Below are 24,016 nucleotides of genomic sequence, written 5' to 3' on the forward strand. Positions count from 1 at the left end.
CTGTTTTAAACAACTTCGGTGAAGAAATGTGGATGTTAACTTAATGCTAAACAGGTTTGCTCGACTAATATAGTATAGTATTGTATATGTATATGTGTTTAATGTCGGTATCGGCCAATTGTTGTCTGTTTAAATCGCTATCAGCAAAAAAAAAACATATCGGTGCATCCCTAGTTCAGATTATTAAACAAAAAAGGAACCAAAAAAATAAACTATTTATCACTGAAGAAGAAATTATCAGTTTGATACCAAATATGAATGGTTTAACGATCATGGATGCCACGTTCGAGTACTCGAGCAATCGAGTACTCATGCCCATCCCTAGTAATGACCCAGCTGTAATTACAGGACTGACATCTGTCTTCTGTCTATATGTGTGAATCTAGAAAAAGATAAAGAATCTCAATTCTTCATCCTTCTTTGTGTAAATAAGAGATAGAGATAAAAGAAAAGACAATTTAATTGTTTCTTGTTTCTTTCAGATGTGAAGAGTGATTCATGTTTGGATATAGAAATAACGTCCTCAACATCAAAAGAGCGACTGACAGCACAAACTCTTTCCTGCATCACCTGTGGAAAGACGTTCAGCTCACAGAGACATTTAGAGAGACATGAGAGAAAACACACAGAACAGAAACTCTTCACCAGATCTGAGATCAGCTTTACTACCTTACAAGAGAAGAAACTTCATTCAGAAGACCACAGAGAGAAGAAGCCGTTTCACTGTGAGCAGTGTGGGACGATATGTGTCTCTTCCTCTGATCTAAATGTTCACATGAGGACACACAGTGGTGAAAAGCCTTTCTACTGCACTGAATGTGGAAATTACTTCAGAACCAAATCCAATCTTAAAGTTCATCAGAGACTTCATACAGGTGAAAAACCTTACAAATGCTCTCAGTGTGACAAGACGTTTGCTCAGTCAAGTTACTTACAAGCCCATCAGAGACTTCATACTGGAGAGAAACCTTACGTCTGTGATCACTGTGGAAAGAGCTTCTCTAATTCATCTAATTTAAGAATTCATCAGAAGGTTCATACTGGAGAGAAATCTCATCACTGCAGTCTCTGTGGGAAGAGTTTTAGTGTTAAGGCTTCATTACTAAATCACAAGAGACTTCATACAGGTGAAAAACCTTTCAAATGCTCTCAGTGTGACAAGACATTTGCTTTGTCACGTTACTTCCAAGCTCATCAAAGAGTTCATTCTGGAGAGAAACCTTATCACTGTAGTGTCTGTGGGAAGAGTTTTAGTGTAAAGGCTACATTATTAAATCACAAGAGAATTCATGAAAAACCTTACAAATGCTCTCAGTGTGGCATGACCTTTGCTCAGTCAGGTTACTTAAAATCCCACCAGAGAGTTCATACTGGAATGAAACCTTATCACTGTAGTGTTTGTGGGAAGAGTTTTACTCGCCATGAAAGTTTAGTATTACACCAGAGACTTCATACAGGTGAAAAACCTTTCAGATGCTCTCAGTGCGACAAGACATTTGCTCTGTCATGTTACTTACAAGCCCATCAGAGAGTTCATACTGGAGAGAAACCTCATCACTGTAGTTTCTGTGGGACGAGTTTTAGACAACAGTATGCCTTAATAATTCACAAGAGAATTCATACAGGTGAAAAACCTTTCAAATGCTCTCAGTGTGACAAGACGTTTGCTCAGTCAGGTCACTTGAAAGCCCATCAGAGACTTCATACAGGTGAAAAACCTTTCAAATGCTCTCAGTGTGATAAGAAGTTTGCTCTGTCATGTTACTTAAAATCCCATCAGAGAGTTCATACTGGAGAGAAACCTTATCACTGTAGTGTCTGTGGGAAGAGTTAATCAACAGTATATGTGATTTCTTAAAAATGTGAGTGTATATGTTATTCTTTTTTAACTGTGTGACTATGAGGTGGTATATGTGATCGACTGCGTCGCGATTATGATGTTATTTGATTATAAGGTGGCTTATGTGATTTCTTAATTATGTGACCATGTGGTGGTTTTCATGCGAATTCCTTAACTAAGGGATTATGAAGTAGTATATGGACTGTGTGACTGAGGCTGTATATGTAACTACTAGGGGTGTAACGGTTCTCTGTAAAGAATCTAATCGTCCCGTCATCCTCCCACGGTTCAGGACGCACGTGCACCGTGGTGCACCGTGTTTGATTCGACCACGCATTTCTAATATAGTTTGGTGAAAAAACAATGCATAAAACTGCTAATGTATGGTTCTGAATAAGCTCGGTTTTGGGTTAGATTTGGCGTTTGCGTTAGTATCTCACTTTAAATATTTGTTTATACTATTTTTTTCTGATTTATTCTTTTATATTTTCTAAACTTTAAACAATTGTCACCTGGCGTTAGGGTTAGAGTTGGGTTTGGATAAGGATGTCATTTCATGTAAATCTAACCCTAAACCGAAGCGACAATGGTAAGAAAATAGGACGTTGAGTAACCAATCCATGAACATGCCACGGAAAAAGACAGTCCGTAGCAGGGCCACGGGAAAATGCGGAGATCCGTGAGAATGCCACGGAAAAATGAGCAAAACATTACGTGACTATCCCACTGAAATTCGTGATGTAGTGTCTGCTATACCTGCAAATCGCATTAATGTTAAAGCCCTGCAAAAAACTTTTCTTTGGAGCGATTAGGCAAGTTCGACCATCCAATTTGACCATCTTCTTTCCCCAGCTTTGTGCCATCTCAAACAAATTTTGTGTAAAGTAAGAAGGGTGAAATTGCAAATTTAAAAACCGTCTCGTGAGAATGCCGCGAAATCAGCTGTGTGTGTTCACCGTGGAAATTAGTTATCCTAGCTATATAAGTATCTGTCATTAACCCACACTTGCCTGTAAGTACTAAATAATTATATTGTACATTCATGACAAGAAGTACAGTATATATATATCCCAAGGGTTTTTCCCTCCTAGGACTTTTTTTATTTCCCCTGGCTAAAAAGTCTGGGTTTTTTTTCCTCCTAGGGGGTTTTTCAACCTGGGGAGGCAGCCTTCTTGGGCTTAACTTGGCACCCTCTTCTATACGTTACATTAGTAATACGCTCGCTTATAATGTTGATTCATAGCCGCAGCAAATTTAGTTGCTTATGCTGTCGTGTATTATGTTTTGCTATCTGTCGATTTTCTGTGCTTTTCACTGCTTCTATTAATGTAAAGCTGCTTTCAAACAATTACCAATTGAAAAGTGCTATATAAATAAAATAGATTTGAAATTTAAATAATTAGCAAGAAAAAGTATGTGAACCCCTAGGAATAAACTGGTTTTCTACTGTGATTTGCCATAAAATGTGATCTGATCCTCATGTTACAACAATAGACAAAGGATAAGTGCATAAGGTGACAACACACAAATAATTCTAGTTTCTTTTTTGAGAACCCCCATTAAACATTCATAGTGCTGGAGGAAAATGTAAGTGAACCCTTGGATTTAACAGCTTGTTGAGCCTCATTTTGCAGCAAATACTTCAAGCAAGCGCTTTCAGTAGTTCTGAATCCGACCTGCGCATCGTTCAGAAGCAATTTTTGCTCATTCCCCTTTACAAAACCGCTTTAACTCAGACACATTTGTAGAATGTCTGGTGTGAACCACTCTCTTGAGGTCATTCCACAGGTTAAGGTAAGGTTTGACTAGGCCACTCCAAATGGCGCATTTTGTATTTCTTAAGCCAGTCTGTAGTGGATTTACTACAATGCTTACGGTCATTGTCCTGTTGCATCAACTAACTTCTACTGAGCTTCAACTGGTGGACAGCCACCCTGACATTATCCTGTAGGATTTTTTTTTTTTTAACTTAATAATTCATTTTACCCTCGATGATAGCAAGTGGTCCAGGCCATGAGGCAGCAAAGCAAGTCCAAATCATGATGTTCCCTCCACCATACTTCACTGTCGGGATGATGTTTTGATGTTGGTAAGCTGTGCCCATTTTGCGCCATAAAATTTTTCCCAAAAAATTAAACTTTTGTTTCATCAATCCATAAAATATTTTCCCAGTAGCACTGGGGTTTGCCAAGGTGCTCTTTTGCAAACTTCAGGCTCACAGCAATGTTTTTCGGGAGAGCAGGGGCTTCCTCCGTGGTGTACTGTCATAGACACCGTGCCTGTCCAAAGACTTGCGTATGGTAGACACAGGAACAGAGTTGTGTGCCCGTTCCAATGATGTCTTCAAGTCTTTAGCTGTTACTCGTGGGTTCTTCTTTACTTCATTGAGTATTCTGCATGGTTTCTTAGGAGTCATCTTGACTGTCCGCCCACTTCAAGGAAGGGTAGCTACAGTATTTAACTGTCTCCATTTATAGACAATTGGTCTAAGTGTAGACTGATGGAGGTCTAAACATTTTGAGATTTGTTTTGTATCCCTTTTCAGCCTTATGGAGTGCAAGAACTCTTGATCTGATATCTTTATAAGAGCATGGTTCAGAAGAGATAATGCTTCTTAAGGACAGAAATCTTAAAATGTGTGAATGTCTTAATATCAATCAAAGTTGCACTAAACCACACATTTAAACTCATTTTATTAATTGGACTCCAGTTTGACAGCTTCTGACAAAAAAAGCTTTCAATAAAGTAATTAGTCCATGGGCTCACTTACATTTTCCTCCAGCACTGTGAATGTTTAATGGGTGTTTCAAAAAAAGACACAAGAAACTGGAATTATTGTTTTCTTGTGAGCTTATGCACATCGTGTTTGCTTATTGTTGTGACCTAGATGAGGATCAGATAACATTTTATGTCAAATCACTGTAGAAAACCAGTTTATTCCTAGGGGTTCACATTCTTTTTTTTTGCCACTGTGTATGTGCATGTGTATTGTTGTTCATTAAATATTAATAATAAAACCATGATGATCATGTTGTTTGAGTGTCAATTAACACTTTGCCGACTCAACCATCACTCAATAAAGAATAAAAATACTTCCTCAATCACAGTACTGTTTGCTGCTTGTAGACGCTGTCTGACTAGATCATTCACGCTAATAATTATTATGGAAAATGCACGAAAGAGAACCTGTTATTCAGTCTGAAGAGTCCCACACAAGTAGTATATGTGAATAAAGTTTCTAATATTCCAACAACACATCTTCAATGCTTCGCCATCTACGTGCAAAACACCCACTAACTGTGCAGACAATACTCCAACTTCAGAGGCCCAGTCTGTACCAACTGAAGGTAACATTTCTTTATCCGAATTATTCAGTTATTAATGATGATAATTACAAAAAAAGTTAAACACTTTTAATAAAAGACAAATAAGTAGTTACAGTTCTGAAAAATGTTTTTTTTTTGCATTTAGGACTGAACCCAAGGCCACATATTTTTCATAGTAGGCCTACACTGTGAACGTGCATTGTGAGTGCACACAGTGTGAATTGACTGCGCACTTCATTTACGAAAAGCTGACGGGTTACTTTTACTCAGTTGGCTAAACACTGCTTATGGGTTCTGCTGATGTGGTCATTGTATTGTGTATCTTTAGGACGGAAGAAAGAGCTTGATGACGCCCTCCTCAACATGATAGTTCAAGATCTCCAGTCTTTCTCTATTGTGGAAGATAATGGTTTCCGAGCTTTAGGCAAGAAGCTGGATCTGACCTGCACCCTCCCATCCAGAAAAACACTCAAGGCAATGATGAGTGAAAAGTATGCAGTGGAGAAAGAAAAGGCAGTGGCAGTGGCACAATTACACTACATCCCTGCTGTCTGTCTCAAGACCTATAGACTTCATCTTACATTCTGATTAAATTATTAAGCTCTCCCAGATATTTCACCTGTTTGCCAAACCCCACCTAGTGGATAATAGCAGAATTATAGATTACCATAAAATCTCATCAGGTAAGTGTTTTCTCTGAAAGCTTGGTGTGATTTTGGAGTCTGACCTTAGTTTCAGTAGTCATGTCAAAGCAATAACTAAATCAGCATATTATCATCTCAAAAATATCGCAAGAATTATATGCTTTGTTTCCAGACAAGACTTAGGGTGTTTTCACACCTAGTTCGTTTGAGCCCTCCAAACGCTCTCAGATCAGTTCAGGGTGTATATGTGAACAAACCAAGTGATCTCAGACCCCCTTAAAAGGACCCAGAAGTGAACCGAACTCAGACCACATCAGGAGGTGGTCTGAGTACGGTTCGCTTTTGGGTTCTTTTGTGGTTCGATTTCTTTTTGATATGTGAAATCAATGAGGTCCCGGTCCGCTTTGCGTGTCTTTTGGACACTGACTACGTTTACATGCAGCCAATAACCCGTTCAAATCTGGAATATTAGCAATAACCCGGACGTCCATGTAAACACCGGCAAAAACACGAATATTACCCCTGGGTTACCCCTTTTCGAAATTTGGTTCATGTAAACGCGTATCGGCATATCCCCATCAAAAGGAACATTGATTGGTGTACTGTGCATGTTCTATTCCCAAGGAATCTTGGTCTTTTGAGTAGAGGAACCTCTTTTATGCGCCAAAAAATCCGCAGGGAGTAGAGGCAAGAATGGCGAGATGCACCACACTTTTAGAGCGAGGAGGAAACCAATTGCAACAACCGCGCTTTTAATGTTAAATTAATATATAGCTATGCCCTTCTTGTTTTTCACATCATACATGTATAATAAAGGCCAAATAGATTGTCAATAGTTATGAGAGTAACTTTTTTTTTTTTTTGTGAATTTGAATTCAAAATGTAATACTATGCTATTCATATTTTGTTAAATACAGTGAATCTGTGAAAAAAGTGAAAGATGACAGAATAACTGTAGCGTCGTCTGCATCTAGATGCAGTTTCTAAATTACTAAAATTACTTTAATTTAACTGATCGACACAAATACAATAACTGATTGCTTACCAGCATTAAAACCACTTAAAATAAAAACGTTAGGTTTTTTCTTTGTATACAGCGTCCGCTCCGTGGATAAGGAAGCTGCAATACCGCCGGTGGCTTTATTATTAACTGACTGAATACTTGACTCACCTGGACATTTAGATATGAAAGTTTATCATCAACAGTACCTGTATGAAACATTATAAACATTGATGATCATCTGCCGACTCGACTGTTTCTGCACGTCCTCCGTCCGCTTAATTAACGGCTTTTCGTTCGATCCACGTGAGCTAAACATTTTTGTCCTGTACTTTTTTACTTGCATGTATTTCTACATATTTTCGGCGAAGTAACACTCAGGATATAATGCAAGTTATTATAGATAGCATATAAGCTTGTTCTGAAAGGATGACAAATTATAAAAATGATCTATCCAGCTTAATGTAGCCAAAATAATGATTTATTCGTTTTCATACTTTATAGATGTTAATTTGTCTACTAATATGTTATTAAAAATGCCATAAATAAATATTAATTGCCTTCTGTAGGCTATTGCATTCTGTTTGATAAAGTTTTGATACTGTTTCATTCAGTTTTGTACATTTAGGTGCATAAATACTGTCTAATTTTAATTTCTTTAAGACACTGTTGTCTTCTGTATTTACCGATGATCTGTAAATTTGCACTTAAAAAACTTCTTGTTACAAAATTGTTCTTCAATTAATTTTTTTTTCAAAAATATATTTAGCTGAAGGCTGGTATAGCTTGTTAATCTTTTTCTCAAAAAAGGAAAGACGTGTAACTTAGCCTACCCTGCTTCTACATCGGTGCAGCTTGTTCTGGATTTAAATAATACTCTTATTTTAGTAAATGAAGGCGGTAAAACCGCATAGCGCACTTGTGAGCCACGCAAAATCACCGCATTTACCTTTTAATCACAGTTTACATCAGGATATTGCCAATTCCATGTATACAGGGGTATCTCTCTCTGCTCACGCATGTAAACGGGTTATTCCGAATGTTTCAGAAACCCGACCTTAACCTGACCATAACCCGAATATTTTTACAGCATGTAAACGTAGTCACTGTATCAAAATCGCTCCACAGAAAGCTGGGATCCGAGTTCTTATGAAGTTGTGATGTGAACAAGAAAAGGTTTGAGATCACTTCAGTTCTGAAGAGGACCAAAAAATATATTGTGAACACCAAAAGGACTGAGGTCACATTCAGCTAGTTCCTTTTCTGGTTCACTTTAAGTGAACTGGGTTTGGTTCTTTTAAAATAAACTATATGTGAAAACACCCTTAGAGAAACTTGTGCATGCTTTCATCACCAGCAGGGTGGATTATTGTAATGGCCTCCTCACTAGCCTTCCCAAAAAGACCATAAGACAGCTCCAGCTCATTCAGAACGCTGCTGCCAGGATTCTGAGCAGAACCAGAAAATATGAACATATCACACAGTCCTCAGGTCTCTACACTGGCTCCCAGTTAAATTTAGGATTGATTTTAAAGTATTATTAATGGTATATAAATCACTCAATGGACTAGGACCTCAATACATTGCTGATATGCTCATTGAATATAAACCCAACAGATCATTCAGATCATTAGGATCACATCAGCTAGAAATACCAAGGGTTCACTCAAAGCAAGGAGAGTCAGCTTTTACCTATTATGCCAGTCGCAGCTGAAACCAGCTTCCAGAAGAGATCAGATGTGCTCCGACAGTAGTCACATTCAAATCCAGACTCAAAACACATTTGTTTAGATTTGCATTTACTGAATGAGCACTATGCTGCGTCCGAACTGATTGCACTATATTTCATATGCACTATTTTAATTCTTTTTTATTTCTCTTGATTTTATTCTTATTTTTAACGGTTTTATACTTTTTATTCTTTTTTACACATTATTTTTTTTTATTAAAATTACATTTATTTTCTTTTAATTGATATTTTAAATTCATGTATCTTTGATTTTTGTGTTTTCTCATTTCTATGTAAAGCACTTTAAATGACCTCTGTGTATGAAATGTGCTATACAAATAAACTTGCCTTGCCTTGCCTTGCCTTAAATGACTACATAACTCGTCAATGGTGAGGAAACGGTTATATCATAAATATGTGGGCATGATTTTAAAGGATAACATTAAATGTTTACACGTTAACACATCTGGCTCATTAAAAGTAGCTATCATTTTAGATATCAGCTAAATAAAGGCCAATGAATCTTAATGAAACATCACCTACCTTGTCCAATTTCATGTGGTTGATGTCCTCTTATGGTTGTAACGTTAGAAACTCCTAAAGATCGTTCTCCATCGCAGAGCTTTATGTGGTGTTTAATCACATGGAAGTTTGTTTTATAATCCTTTAATAACAGTAGTTATATCTATAAACAGCGGACATCCATAATGCCATTGCCTAATAAACTGCCTCAGGTGACACTGTTCTGTGGTTACTCATAAGAACACAAGGTTTGCAAAAAAATACATACATATATATATATTCATCATGTTTGAGAGCAAAACCAAGTAACATTGTCCTGATAATGTAAGTGTGTTCCTGCAAGTTCCTGTCTCTCATCTTAAAATGAAAGAAATTAGCCAGGTAACTGTGACCCTGGTACCTTTTGTTTTATTGTTTGAGTTGATGGCCATTTGTTTATGTTTGGGCCATGGGTCTGAATCAAAGTGCTGTTGTGTTTTGAATAACACTTCGGATAAAGGGACACAACACAGGTCATGAGCATTACTGTCCTGCCTAATATTTATGTGATTTATTATACTAAAGAGTACATGAGTACAACACACTGTACTAATACAGTGCCATAATATCTTCATCCAAAATAAGGACACTTGAGTAATTTGATTTGTACATTTGACTGCATTCTTTTTCATTTCTGAATTTTTACTTCAAGTATTTAATAACAGATTGATAAAACTATTGGAAAAACTGGAATGGTATTTACTATTATGTGACAATTTCTTATCTTTTGTTATTACTGTATTAGTTGAATGGTGATTTAAGCTTTGCTTAACTTACAGGCTGTGGCTCAATGGCACTATTTTGATGTATTATTTATATAAATATTTAGCCTACATGCTCATTTCTTATTCAGTATATGATATGGGTTGAGGGTGGTGGGGGGGGCACATATATTTTTTTTCAGGGGACCCAGAATTCTCTAGCTACGGCCATGATTTTGGTCATTATGTTCTTTTAACGTTTTATTCTAAGGTGGTTATTTTAACACATTTTAACACAAAACGTCTCACAAATGTTGCATTTTGGTCAGGTTTTGTTTTCATAGTGAACAGATGTGATTTACGTTTTTTTTTACTTCATAGAGAAAACGTGCCAAAATTAGGTATTTCAAAATGTTTTTAAAATGTCCTTTTTTGTTTTTTTAGGGTGTGGTTTTAAAAAGTTTTTAAAATGTTGTGGCACACATGCCCATAAAAAATATAACGTTGTGAAAACTTTGTGTTTGTATTTTTAATCTGATCATAATCTCTTTGTCCTACTATATCCTTTATGACCTTAAAAGCTTGATGTTTTGTCTTTATTCTTCAGCAATTATTTTACCACTCTTTTTTTCATTTAGTTATTACTTTATACAATAGTTTGTGGTGATTTCTGGCAAGAATTAAGACGCATTTTGTTAAATCCATTGTAAAGCAGTGAGCGTCTTCTCTCTCCAGTACAGCAGGAGGCGCTGCAGCTCTTTAGTCCGCAGATAAACTCACTAAAGAAAGAGCGCGCGTGTGATGTGTTTGTGTATCCTCAGTGTTTTTCCTTCTTGCGTGTTTCATTGAGTCTAAACAGAGTCTTGTCTCTGTGTATTTTAGATTTGAGACGTTGATGTTGAGGTGTGCTGTAAATGAGTAGGAACTGATCTGTCCATGCTGGATATATTGATGATTTCATCACAGAAATCTCTCAGCTGAAGAAAGAGGTGGCGTTACTGGAGACAAAGCTGAGGTCAAGAGGAGATTTAGCAATGAAACGAGAGGTTTGTACAGCTTAAACATCATTTTCCTGAATCAGACAACATCGAATCATTTCTAATCTTACTGTCTGTGTGTGTTGTGTTGTCAGGATGTGGATTGTTGTGAATCTTCAGTGTATGTGACTGATGATGGGAGTCCGGATTCAGTGTGGATGAGCAGAGATCAGAGCCGCACACCACAGCCACTGCTGGACTCTAAACTCTCTGAAGAGAAATCCAGACACACACAGGACTCTGATCTCAGTCTGACTTTACTCTGTTATACTGAGTCAAAGCCCACAGACGCTCAGGACACTACAGTGTGTGACAGTAAACAGAGCTTACAGGAGGATCAAACCTCCACAGAGTCTCTGGATTCTGTCTGTAACGCTGGAGAACAGCAGCAGATCCTGCAGACCAAACTGAAGATGTGTTCAGTTAAACTCATCGACTGCACGAACCTCATGATGAAGATTAAAACTGAACCCACAGAAATCAAAACTGAACCCACAGAAAGCAAAACTGAACCCACAGAAATCAAAACTGAACCCACAGAAAGCAAAACTGAACCCACAGAAAGCAAAACTGAACCCACAGAAAGCAAAACTGAACCCACAGAAAGCAAAACTGAACCCACAGAAAGCAAAACTGAACCCACAGAAAGCAAAACTGAACCCACAGAAAGCAAAACTGAACCCACAGAAAGCAAAACTGAACCCACAGAAATCAAAACTGAACCCACAGAAGAGGAAGATCGCACTGATGAAGATGATGCTTTTGTTCCATCAGGTATGTCTCCTTATAATTATTGTCGTGTTTATTTTACACTTTTAACTGTCATGTGAGCACCTGTTTTGGGTTTTCAGTCACAAACTCACTAATCAAAAGACCCAAAAATGTAAATTTTAAAGGAGTTTAGGCTATATTTAATAAGCTACTTATTGAGGAACATGCTGGCTTAGTTCACACCTAAATGAAAATTTGATCATAAATCACTTACGCCTGTGTCGTCCTAAACCCCCAAGTGCTTTGATTCTCTTCAGAACACAATTTTAGATATTTTTGATGAAAACCGGTAGCCCAGTAAACAAAGAACGTTCCCATATGGTATTTGGTTAGTTTTTTTGGGAACCAAAACCTCCCTGCTAAAAAATCGATAGAAATCATCACAGAAATTCTATTGGATTTTAGTTTTAATTGGATTTTTATTGGTTGTAATGGAAACTATAATGGTCTCTACTGGTATGTGTTGCGTTATTGGATCATTTTTGTGCTGATAAAAATGAATGCAAATTTCAAGAAACGAACCAACATGTGAAATAAGAATAAAGAAAACCCAAAACTTTTTCCTAACGTTCGTTTTTGGTTTCCATAATGTTATTTTTTTAAGGTTTGTTTTTTGTTAACCAGGAAAGTTTTCTTTAAAGAAATAGAACTTTATATTTAGGTTAATTTAACGTTCCCCTAACGTTATTCTAACGTTATCAAAGGTCTACCGGTATAGGTCTTTAAAATGTTTTTTTTTTTTACTTTTCCTGTGTTTTGCAAATAACCATGCCATACTGTACAAATGCATAATCTAACAGATTAAAGAGAAGCAGACAAGAAATTAAATACAAACATACTATAAAATAATTTAAAGTGCCCATATTATGAAAAACTCACTTTTTCTGGGTTTTGGGGTGTTCATTTGTGTCTCTGATGCTCCCACACGCATACAAACTTGGAAAAAAATCCATCCATGCTGTTCTGAGTGAGATACAGGTTTCTGAATGTCCTCTGCCTTGAGTCTCAGATTGCGCTAGTTAAAACTCAGCTCCGTTGTGACGTAACAAACCGTTTTGTCACATTCAGTTTGAATTTTCCCGTCCACCACCCCACTCGCAGGTCTCCACCCACCAGGTAGCTAGAGAGCACAGAGCAGTCACACCCTCTATGCTGTTATCATGTCTCACGGAAATAACAGCAATTTGGATATTACAGAGCCATGGATATGGCTCTGGATATTATGGATTATACTCCCGCCTACTTTTAAAAGCAAAGTTTTAACGCGTGGTTATTGGAACCCTGAGTAATCTTATATACAGTGTGTTACCGAAATGTGATGTACCAACAGACTATCACAGACTATAACAGACGGTCACTATGTATCTATATTTCACGGATTATACGCATTTGTGGACAAAAATGGTCATTGAATGTATTTTATTGGACTTTCATGGATCATTCACACATCTGAAACCGGTAAGAAGTCACGTTATATTTTGCATGTTGTCATCTTCGGTCACAAAATACAACATTATGGCGCTTTTCCATTGCATAGTACCCCACGGTTTAGTTTAGTTTGGGTCGGGTCAGCTTACTTTTGGGAGCTTTTCAATTGGGTGCAGTACGTAGTACCCGATACTTTTTTTCGTACCACCTCGGTTGGGGTTCCAAGCGACCCGAGCTGATACCAAACGTGACGCGAAAACACTGTAGATCACTGATTGGTCTGAGAGAATCGTCACGTCATCGCTATAATGTAAATATTAGCTTTAGCTTACTGCTAGCTTGTGCTGTCTCAAGCAAACATGTTGTTATCTGTGTTCTGCTATAAGTTTCCAAACACCCTTTTAGCGATGAAAAACATCCGCAGGTTGAGAATCCGGGACACCATAACAGTTTTTTCCAGACTTACAGTTTGTGGCGGCACATTCGCGACGTGCACGTCCGCATTATATATGCTTATATGCAACTTGAATGAGGCTCAGCGGAGCGCCGTCGACTGACGCCACGGGTCGGGTGTTTGAACAGAAACTGTCATGTGAGACAGAGGTAGTTATAAACGCGATGTGCAAACATCTATTTGTGGTGGCCAATTTTAATTTTGTGGCAGACTGAGAAATAAATGAATGTATGGGAATGTACAACAACGCTCTCACGTGTATGATGTCACAGCAGTAGGCAGCGTAAATATAACGACACGCCTATAATCCCTCCCACTCCGAAGTGATACTAAACTCGATGGAAAAGCTTACCACGCCAAAGTGAGGTGAGCTGACCCGACCCAAACTAAACTAAACCGTGGGGTACTATGCAATGGAAAAGCGCCATTAGAGCATCTATATCTCAAAACAGAGATCATACATTGATCCTAATCCCGTAAATTATACCTTTTAAATGTATAGTGATGTTAAAATTGTTTAAGTTAGGCTATATAGATATTTTTGCAGGCTAGATAGTTTGCAGCGTGGTTTCGAAAGTAAAAAAAAAATTTAACGGCTTTATTTTACAATTCTACTTAGTAGACTTAAGAACTTAGTAATAGTGCTTTGCCAAACTAAAAGTGTTTTGCCAAACTAACTGAGACCGGGCCTTACCGCCCCGGCTTTTCTGACGAGGCTAACCCCCGAGCCTCTAATAACTGTTACGGTCCGGACCTCCCGCTAGCTTCTAGCAATTAGCACCCGGTCTACAAGCAGTATACATCCCCCGCCGGGTCTTAATTTCTGTAATTTGCGAAAATAATGCGTTTGAAAATGTTTTATAACTGGAATATGTTAGTATTGTCCAGGGAAAACGCATTTATTGTTGAAACTCCTACATCACAATTTACTCTGGAATCATTGTGTGTAATGAGTTTCTTCTCCTGTAGTGTAACGCTACTTATTAGTGATACTTTTCTGCTTGATTTGTCTGTTGGCAACATAAATCGTTAATAATATATAAAATAATAACACAGTATGGTCTGTACTGCTCACGATATCACTATGCACACGCACATGAGGTTAGTAGTGGGGCGTGATCAAAGGAGCAGCAGCTCATAAATATGTAAGGCTAGCTCAAAACGGCACAATCTGAACTGCACTGAAACAGAGGCTACTAGAGATGGATAACAATCTTTTCCTACAAGCTATTTCGAGCAAACAACTTTTGAAACATGCTTTACGAAACTCATAAACCTATTTAACTTGTGGAAAAGCTGTCATAATATGGGCACTTTAATTATAGTTTATGAACTTATAATTGTTAAATGCAAAATCCTGTTCTTCTTTTCTAGTGAAAGATTTCTGTTCTTTCCATCTGTTCAGTAGTAAAATGTCTAAAGACTAGGACATTATGCAAAGTCCTACCAGATAAGATAAAGGGGGGCTAGTGAATGATGAACAAGTGGAAAAACTTAGTAAACGGTAAAGTTTCACTGAGAACAAAAACATTTCTTCTATTTGACCAGATGTGCTTCAACCGATATGTTTCTTAGTCATTGATAAATTGAAGGTTTATTTTCTAAGTGACGCTGGAACTAAGATGAGATCTTTGGATCATGGGCGGAGATGGGATGATTTTCAGTATCTTACTATAAATATGTGCTCAACCTTGTGAACGGGGCTCTCATTTTAACTTCTGACACCAGGGAGTGGGAGCCTATTCTGCAGAATATATTAAATTCAGACAAAGAAAATTCTGTTGACAGTGTGTCTGTGTGATTATGGATCACTCTTTGATGGTATTATTTGATGCGGCTAAAATTCCACGACATGTCTTTGAACAGCCACACAAGTTCGCCTTTTCTCCCCCAATTTATCTAACCTGAGGCACTGAGCACAATATTTTACATCTTTTCTGACTTCTAGCGCAAACACACAGTGTACAGCGCTATCTTTAGGCTTTCATTGATAAAACTAAAGCGGCTGATCTCCACGTCTTTCATTAGTTTCATTTTGCGAGCGCGTAAAAGTTGTGCGATCTTATTTCATCAATTGTGCTTAAATATCAGAGAAAGCTCTTAAATATTCATGTAAAAAACACTGTGCAGCATGTTTACTTAAAACACAAGCAGCGGACTCTGACATTATATTAGTTTGTGGCAATTTAAACCGTCATTACGCCCGCTTGTGTTTAAATGACAGGAGAGAAACTCGCCCACAGTCTCCACAGACCACCCTTACATCATTCAAAAGCATTTCTTTGTTCTGTGAAAAACTTTCATATCGGCTGCATATCTGCGGCTTTTACGCTGATACAGATATATCTGGGACATGCTCATATGGGCCGATAAAATCGGCAAAGCAATAAATCGCTCGGGGGAGGGGCAGCAACAAGGGAGAGTGACTGGATGCACTGTAGACGTAATCGCCAGCGCATCATATTAACATAATTATATTTCAATTTCCCAGTCGCGCCAGTGCGACCTTTAATAAAACGTAGTTGCATAGGCAGGAAAAATACTCTCAAAATGCCTCTCTTTACTCTCAGTCTGGAGATCTACCCATTATTCAAACATTGTAAACAATACTAAAACAGCCTGTATAAATGCACAAATTACTTGCCAGCGTTTTCTGTGTCTGTACGCTGACCACTCCGTCAGTAGGAGACGTCAGCAGCATGTGTCGTAGCCTAGTCATGAACTCACACTGAACAACCAAGGAGGAGAAACAAGTGAATAAAATCTTTCATATAGTTTTCTTTGAGCACAAAAGTGTTTTCGTCACTTCATCATAATATTATTATTGAAAGACTGATATGGTGCATGGACCTTTTTGGTGATGTCCTTCATTATTTTCTGGGAAAAAGAATTGTGAAACTAACTAAAGTTAATGGGACAGACAGAAGACTCACAGTTTTCATCAAAAATATCTAAAAATGTGTTGTGAAGACATTCGGAGCACTTGGGGGTTTTGAACGACACAGGTGTAAATGATTTATGATAAAATTAACATTTCAGGGTGAACTATCCCTTTAAAAAAGACTTAATCTTATTCTAGAAGTGTCACCATGTAATGCAAAAAGGATTGTGAAAGTCTCTGAAAATAAACATAATAATAAAAAAATTGCTCCATTTGACAACTCCTACAAAATAGTGGAATACTCACAAATAATCATGCATTACATTTATGTTTTGTCATTGATCACTAGTTATGTTGTCTCTATTTAAATAAAATATTAAATAACATATTAACAAAAATAATAATACAAAATAGCTGGATATGTTTACAAATGTTGGTTTATTTGATGTGCAATGACCCAGCTGTAATAGCAGGACTGACACCTGTCTTCTGTCTATATGTGTGAATCTAGAAAAAGATACAGAATCTCAATTCTTCATCCTTCTTTGTGTAAATAAGAGTGAAAAGACAATTTAATTGTTTCGTGTTTCTTTCAGATGTGAAGAGTGATTCATGTTTGAATATAGAAATAACGTCCTTAACATCAAAAGAGCGACTGACAGCACAAACTCTTTCCTGCATCACCTGTGGAAAGACATTCAGCTCACAGAGACTTTTAGAGAGACATGAGAGAAAACACACAGAACAGAAACTCTTCACCAGATCTGAGATCAGCTTTACTACCTTACAAGAGAAGAAACTTCATTCAGAAGACCACAGAGAGAAGAAGAAGAAGAAGCAGTTTCACTGTGAGCAGTGTGGGAGGATTTTTGGCTCTTCCTCTAATCTAAATGTTCACATGAGGACACACAGTGGTGAAAAGCCTTTCAACTGCACTGAATGTGGAAATTCCTTCAAAAACAAACAACATCTTAAAATTCACCAGAGAGTTCACACAGGAGAAAAACCTTACGAGTGTCCTAACTGTGAGAAGAGATTTAGCTGTAAATATAATCTGAAGAGACATGTGCTTTCACACACCAATGAGAGACCGTATCAGTGCAGTGAATGTGGAAAAACCTTTAGGGATTCAGGTTCATTAAAAAAACACCAGAATACTCACATTAAAGAGAAACTCTATCAGTGTTCACACTGTGATAAACGTTTCTTTTATAAATATCAGCTGATAGTCCATCAGAGAATTCACACTGGAGAGAAACCTTACAAATGCTCTCAGTGTGGAAAGAGCTGCACTAGTTCATCTAAATTCAGAGATCATCAGAGAGTTCATACTGGAGAGAAACCTTACGCCTGCTCTCACTGTCGAAAGAGCTTCTCTACTTCATCTAAATTAATAGTTCATCAGAGAGTTCATACTGGAGAGAAACCTCATCACTGTAATGTTTGCGGGAAAAGTTTTAGTCAACAAACTACATTACTGTGTCACAAGAGACTTCATACAGGTGAAAAACCTTACAAATGCTCTCAGTGTGACAAGACGTTTGCTCAGTCAAGTTCCTTAAAATACCATCAGAGAGTTCATACTGGAGAGAAACCTTATCACTGTAGTGTCTGTGGGAAGAGTTTTAGTCACGGGTCTTCTTTACTAAAGCACAAGAGGATTCATAAATGCAATCCACCGTGCCATTTGCCGTTGCCAGTTATAGGTCTCATCACTGTAGTGTCTATAGGTCAAACAAGAAGCAATATCTAAACATGACTCAAAAGCGCATGCATTTTCTCTGGGCCAAGGCTCTTTTTGGAAAACTGGGACGCAATTTCATCTGGACTAAAGAGGACAAGGACATCCCAAGTTGTTATTAGTGCTCATTTAAGAAACCTGCATCTCTGATGGTTTGGGGCTGCATGAGTGTGTGTGGCATGGGCAGCTTACACATCTGGAAAGGCACCATCAATGCTGAAAGGTTTATCCAAGTTGTAGAACAACATATGCTCCCATTCAGACGTCGTCTCTTTAGAGAAAACCTTGCATTTTCCAACATGACAATGCCAGACTACATACTGCAACTATTACAACATCAAGACTGCGTAGAAGAAGGATCTGAGAACAGTAGACAGTTCAGCAACTAGAAGCCTATTTTAGACAAGAATGGGACAACATTTCTATTCCTAAACATTGGTCCTCCTCCAGCTGTTCCTTATATGTACATTTAACTTTCCGGCCTCTTATTGCTACCTGTCCCAACTTTTTTTGGAATGTGTAGCTCTCATGAAATCCAAAATGAGACCATATTTGGCATGACATTTCAAAATGTCTCACTTTCAACATTTGATATGTTATCTTTATTCTATTGTGAATCAAATATAAGTTTATGAGATTTGTAAATTATTCCATTCCTTTTTTACTCCCAATTTCTACAGTGTCCCAACTTTTTCTGATTTAGGGTTGTACAACAACGCCCTCACTTGTATGATGTCACAGCAGTAGGCAGCGCAAATATAACGACATGCCTGTAATCCCTCCCACTCTGAAGTAATACTACCTCGATTGGAAAAGTTATCCAAGCCAAAGTGAAGTGAGCTGACCCGACCTGACTCGCAAATCAGTACGGCTCTGACGGTCGAGGCGAGCTTGCTCAGGAATGGCAGCAGGCATGTGTGAGCGCATCTGCATGCACAGTGAGGCGAAGACTTTTGGAAGATGGCCTGGTGTCAAGAAGGGCAGCAAAGAAGCCACTTCTCTCCAAAAAAAAACATCAGGGACAGCTTGATCGTCTGCAGAAAATATAGTGAATGGACTCCTGAGGACTGGGGCAAAGTCATATCCTCAGATGAAGCCCCTTTCCGTTTGTTTGGGGCATCTGGAAGGTGAGCGCTACCATCAGTCCTGTGTCATGCCAACAGTAAAGAATCCTGAGACTTTTCATGTGTGCGGTTGCTTCTCATCCAAGGGAGTAGGCTCACTCACAATTCTGCCCAAAAACCCAGCCATGAATAAAGAATTGTACCAAAAATCCCTCCAACAGCAACTTCTTCCAACAATCCAACAACAGTTTGGTGAAGGACAATGCATTTTCCAGCACTATGGAGCACCGTGCCATAAGGCAAAAGTGATAACTAAGTGGCTCGGGGACCAGAACGTTAAAATTTTGGGTCCATGGCCTGGAACCTCCCCAGATCTTAATCATGTTGAGAACTTGTGGTCAATCCTCAAGATGCGGGTGGACAAACAATAACCCACTAATTCTGACAAACTCCAAGAAGAGTTGCTATCAGTCAGGATTTGGCCCAGAAGTTGATTGAGAGCATGCCCAGTCGAGTTGCAGGGGTCCTGAAAAAGAATGGCCAACACTGCAAATACTAACTCTTTGCATAATGTCATGTAATTGTCCATAAAAGCCTTTGAAACGTATGAAGTGCTTGTAATTATATTTCAGTACATCAGTGAAACAACTGTTCAACTGTTTGTTTTTTGTTTGTTTGAAAGCAGAGGGTCTGTTCTTTCATTTGATATATTTGTATGTTTATATATTTATAGAAGATTATTTTTCCTGCAAGGAAATTTGGGAAACTTTTGTGAAATTAACAAAACTGCTGGCGGCCAACTTTTCTAAAAAAGGCTGGCGGTGAATGAGTTAATCATAATAATATTTTTTTTATATTTTAATTATTAAAATAAGTATAATTATTATTAAATGATTAAAATAATTATCATTGGTTGTTAATATTAGCAGATAGTTTCCTTTTGATGTTTATAGTTGTTCTTAAAACCATAGTTACTACTCTTCCTATAAACCGTTTTTAAACATTTTTATAAAGGGCTGTCCATTTAGAACAAAATGTGCATGCATGTTTGTGTAGAAATAATTGAACACACCCCCAGATGAAGATCTAAAAAGCTGCATTAAAAACACAATATTTCTGTTTATTTTAGAAATATCTAATGTTAAACAAGTTCTAATGTTCAGTCCCGTCTAAACGCAGTGTTTCGCTAGAAGCACTTTCTTTACAATCTGTATTGTTTTTGGCATGATGTCTGTTATTATGTGTTGTTCTTCATACGGTGATAACATCAACGTATCGCGAGAGCGAGTCGAGATATTACACAGGTGTGTTCGACTTCATGCGGCGCTGCGCAGACCGATCGGTGGCTGACTTGAAGCAGTGCATTCCGGTTAGTATTTTTATCCGACTTCAGCAGGCGCTGCAGGCACGTGACAGTGTCATATGGTTTTAAAGTACCGCGAGAGCGTTTCGAGAGTAGCCGGCTAGCTCAGCCGGTGCAGCTTCTCCAGAGCACCTGCACGGAGTTGTGATGACGACACAGCTTTACGTGATTGATCGCCTCACTGATGACAACGATCACGTGCGTTTCAAGGGTGTTTTCACATATACACTGTTTAGGTGGGCCCAAATGACGTGTCGCTCCGAGTACGGTGCGTTTGGGTCAGTGTGAACACAACAGCCGCACTCGGGTGCGCACTAAACGGCCGCTCCGAGACCGCTCTAAACAGGTGGTCTCGGAGCGGCTGTTGCCGAACTCTGGGGCGACCCACCTGTGGTGTGAACACTGCTGGACCTCGGGCCGAACCAAATACAGGAAGTTCTCCACATGTTTGAGCCACTGGGCTTTCGTTGTGACGTGAGCCGGGTGTTATATTGTGGGTTAACAACAAACAAGCCAATCCTGGTCCGTTGCATAGAGATTCGCTGTCTCCCTTACGTTTGAGCTGATGATTTTATAAATGCATAGCTGTCCTCCACACACAAATAGTGACATTACGGGCTTTTAGCAAACGGCTCCGTGAGAAAGGCTTTAATAGAACAGCTACGCAATTTCGCGTTAAAGCAAAGAAACTTCGCAAACACGTGCATCGTTTATCTCCACATCTTGATAACTGCGCTCTCTCTGTCAAGCTGGTTGTCGTGGAAACGTGGGGGTGGTCATGAGACGGTAAGAGCTGTCAGAGACCAATGACAGCGCTGACCGTTGTCACATGGTGTACGGTGCGGCATTTCGAGTAAAGTAAAAAATATAAATATATGTGAACACGGACCGCACTAACTGAAAAATTATACAATGTATTTTGGTGCGCTCCGAGGCCGCACCAAGGTGCGCACCAACATATGTGAAAACAACCCAAGTTTAATCCAACGTTTAGTTCCACTAATAAACATTATAAATTCATGTTTTAAAACAGGAAAAAACACTTTAATATGCTTAAATATGTTGTATTGTGTTGTATTGTGAAAATAGCAAACTATTGGTATTTTAATAATATAGGCTTGTTTCCCGTTATTTTCGGGTATACAGTATAAGCAGCAATTAAAATATTCGATATAAAATGATTCTGGTTGCAACTTTTTATTAAAAGGTTTGTTTTTATCAAATTCAGCATCTAATTCACTTCATTTGCGATTAAAAACAAGGAAACACGGCGCACACGTCACTACGGCAAGCAGCAGGTGTCCGGCTTGAAGGCTCCGTCTTCAGTTCCTCCCTGGACTGCAAGCGGCAAACCTGGCCCATCGGTCTGCGATTGCGCAGCGCCGGATGATCTCGAACACACCTCACGTCCTCGTTCAGACAGCCAGCGACGTTCGCTGTGTGTCACTTGTCTCTTTCAATGAGGCGTTTCTAAATCTGCTTGTCATAAACAAATGAGTACCATCCACGCCAGTAACTGACGAGAGAAGGGTGACGTGAACTCCACTGCTTTGTTCTCATTGGTAGTCGCTCCCGAAAGTCGCTCGACATTTGCATAAAGTTAAACTTTTCTTAACTTTCTCGCGTCGCTGGACACGCCCATACGGTCGCCAACGGTCACTGTCGCTCGTGTCGCCGGAAGTCGCCAGGTTTCCATTTAAATGAATGAGATCGTGTCGCTCTGCTACTAGGTGTGTTCGACTTCATGTGGCGCTGCGCAGACCGATCGGCGGCTGACTTGAAGCAGTGCATTCCGGTTAGTATTTTTGTCCGACTTCAGCTGGCGCTGCAGGCACGTGACTGTGTCATATGGTTTTTAAGTACCGCGAGAGCGTTTCGAGAGTAGCCGGCTAGCTCAGCCGGTGCAACTTCTCCAGAGCGGCTGCCCGGAGTTGTGATGACGTAACAGTTTTACGTGATTGGTCGCCTCATTGATGACAACGATCACGTGCGTTTCAAGTTTAATCCAACCTTTAGTTCCACTTATAAACATTATAAATTCATGTTTTAAAACAGGAAAAAACACTTTAATATGCCTAAATATGTTATAGGCTATTGTGTCGTGTAATAAAATAAAAATGAAAATAACAAACTCTATTGGTATTTTAATAATATAGGCTTGTTTCCCGTTATTTTCGGGTATACAGTATAAGCAGCAATTAAAATATTCGATATAAAATGTTTCTGGTTGCAACTTTTTATTAAAAGGTTTGTTTTTATGAAATTCAGCTTTTAATTAATTTCATTTGCGATTAAAAACAAGGAAACACGGCGCACACGTCACTACGGCAAGCAGCAGGTGTCCGGCTTGACGGCTCCGCCTTCAGTTCCTCCCTCGACTGCAAGCGGCAAACCTCGCCGATCGGTCTGCGCAGACACCTATTGCTTGTCGTTGGCTGTCTGAACGAGGGGTAATTTCGAATCGCTCTCGCGGTACATTGACGTCATCAACCTGTCAGCGCCGCATGTGGTCGAACACACCTATTATTTGCGGGTGCGCGCCTCCGTCCTCGTGAGTAAAAAACGCATAGCGATCCAAGAACATACAAGTAATCCAATGAATGTTCAAATCTAATAATCCTCACAGAGCGTTCGAGTAATCCACCAAGAGCTCAGTTTTGACTTTATGTTGCCGTGACTGCCAATCAGTCACTCACAGAGGTTGTGGGCGAATGCTGTTTGACTCGTGTACCAGTAACAATGTCCATATCTTCATGTTCTCATTCTATATTTTGTTTATTCATATATAGTTTAAATATTAAAAAGAGTTTACAAAGGTCACAAATTCTTACAGATGTTACATATGGCTTTCCAATGCCATTCTAATCACGGTCAAAACTGGTATGCTCATTACCCGCACCTGTACAGCATTACTTCTTTACTTATTTTATACATTTCCCAAACTCAATAGTCCACCTAGTGTACAAAATAAGAATAACACCATAAATGGCTCTTACATGAAGATTTTCGTTACAGAACGAGATAAATCCGTTTTTTTTAATTGTTCAGAAATCTAATTTTTGGTTCTAAATTCCAATTAATATCAATGCAACTGCATTTGGTTTTTTTTATTTAAACCTTCATAACTTTAAAAATACAGCTAAGTAGCACCATAAAACAAAATAATAACATGATAACATAATAATAATTTTTTTTTTTACAAAAATGTTAAAAAATGTATTTTTCTCGGTTTTTATATGTATGTATGTATATATGTATGTACGCACACACACACACACACACGCACGCACAAACACACACACACACACACACAGTGATGGGAGAAATTAAAGGGGCCATGGCATGAAAATGAGACTTTTTCCATGTTTAAGTGCTATAATTGGGTCCCCAGTGCTTCTATCAACCTAGCAAATGTGAAAAAGATCAACCCATTAAGTTAGTTTTGGTAAACCATTCTCTACAAGCACATTCAAAAA

The 24,016-nt window shown here is 38.5% G+C and overlaps 1 protein-coding gene across 1 annotated transcript; it reads left to right on the plus strand.

The window, feature by feature from the left end:
• The first annotated feature begins 637 nt into the window (after positions 1-637).
• LOC135771650 (uncharacterized) lies at positions 638-19,833 on the plus strand. Its single transcript, XM_073815476.1, has 5 exons — positions 638-1,829; positions 5,495-5,715; positions 10,755-10,847; positions 10,934-11,612; positions 16,969-19,833. The coding sequence occupies exons 1-5, from the start codon at positions 776-778 to the stop codon at positions 18,123-18,125; spliced, it is 3,204 nt and encodes a 1,067-aa protein (XP_073671577.1). The 5' UTR covers positions 638-775; the 3' UTR covers positions 18,126-19,833.
• The last annotated feature ends 4,183 nt before the right edge of the window (positions 19,834-24,016 follow it).

Source organism: Paramisgurnus dabryanus, chromosome 8 (genome assembly GCF_030506205.2).
Source record: "Paramisgurnus dabryanus chromosome 8, PD_genome_1.1, whole genome shotgun sequence".
NCBI lineage: Eukaryota > Metazoa > Chordata > Actinopteri > Cypriniformes > Cobitidae > Paramisgurnus > Paramisgurnus dabryanus.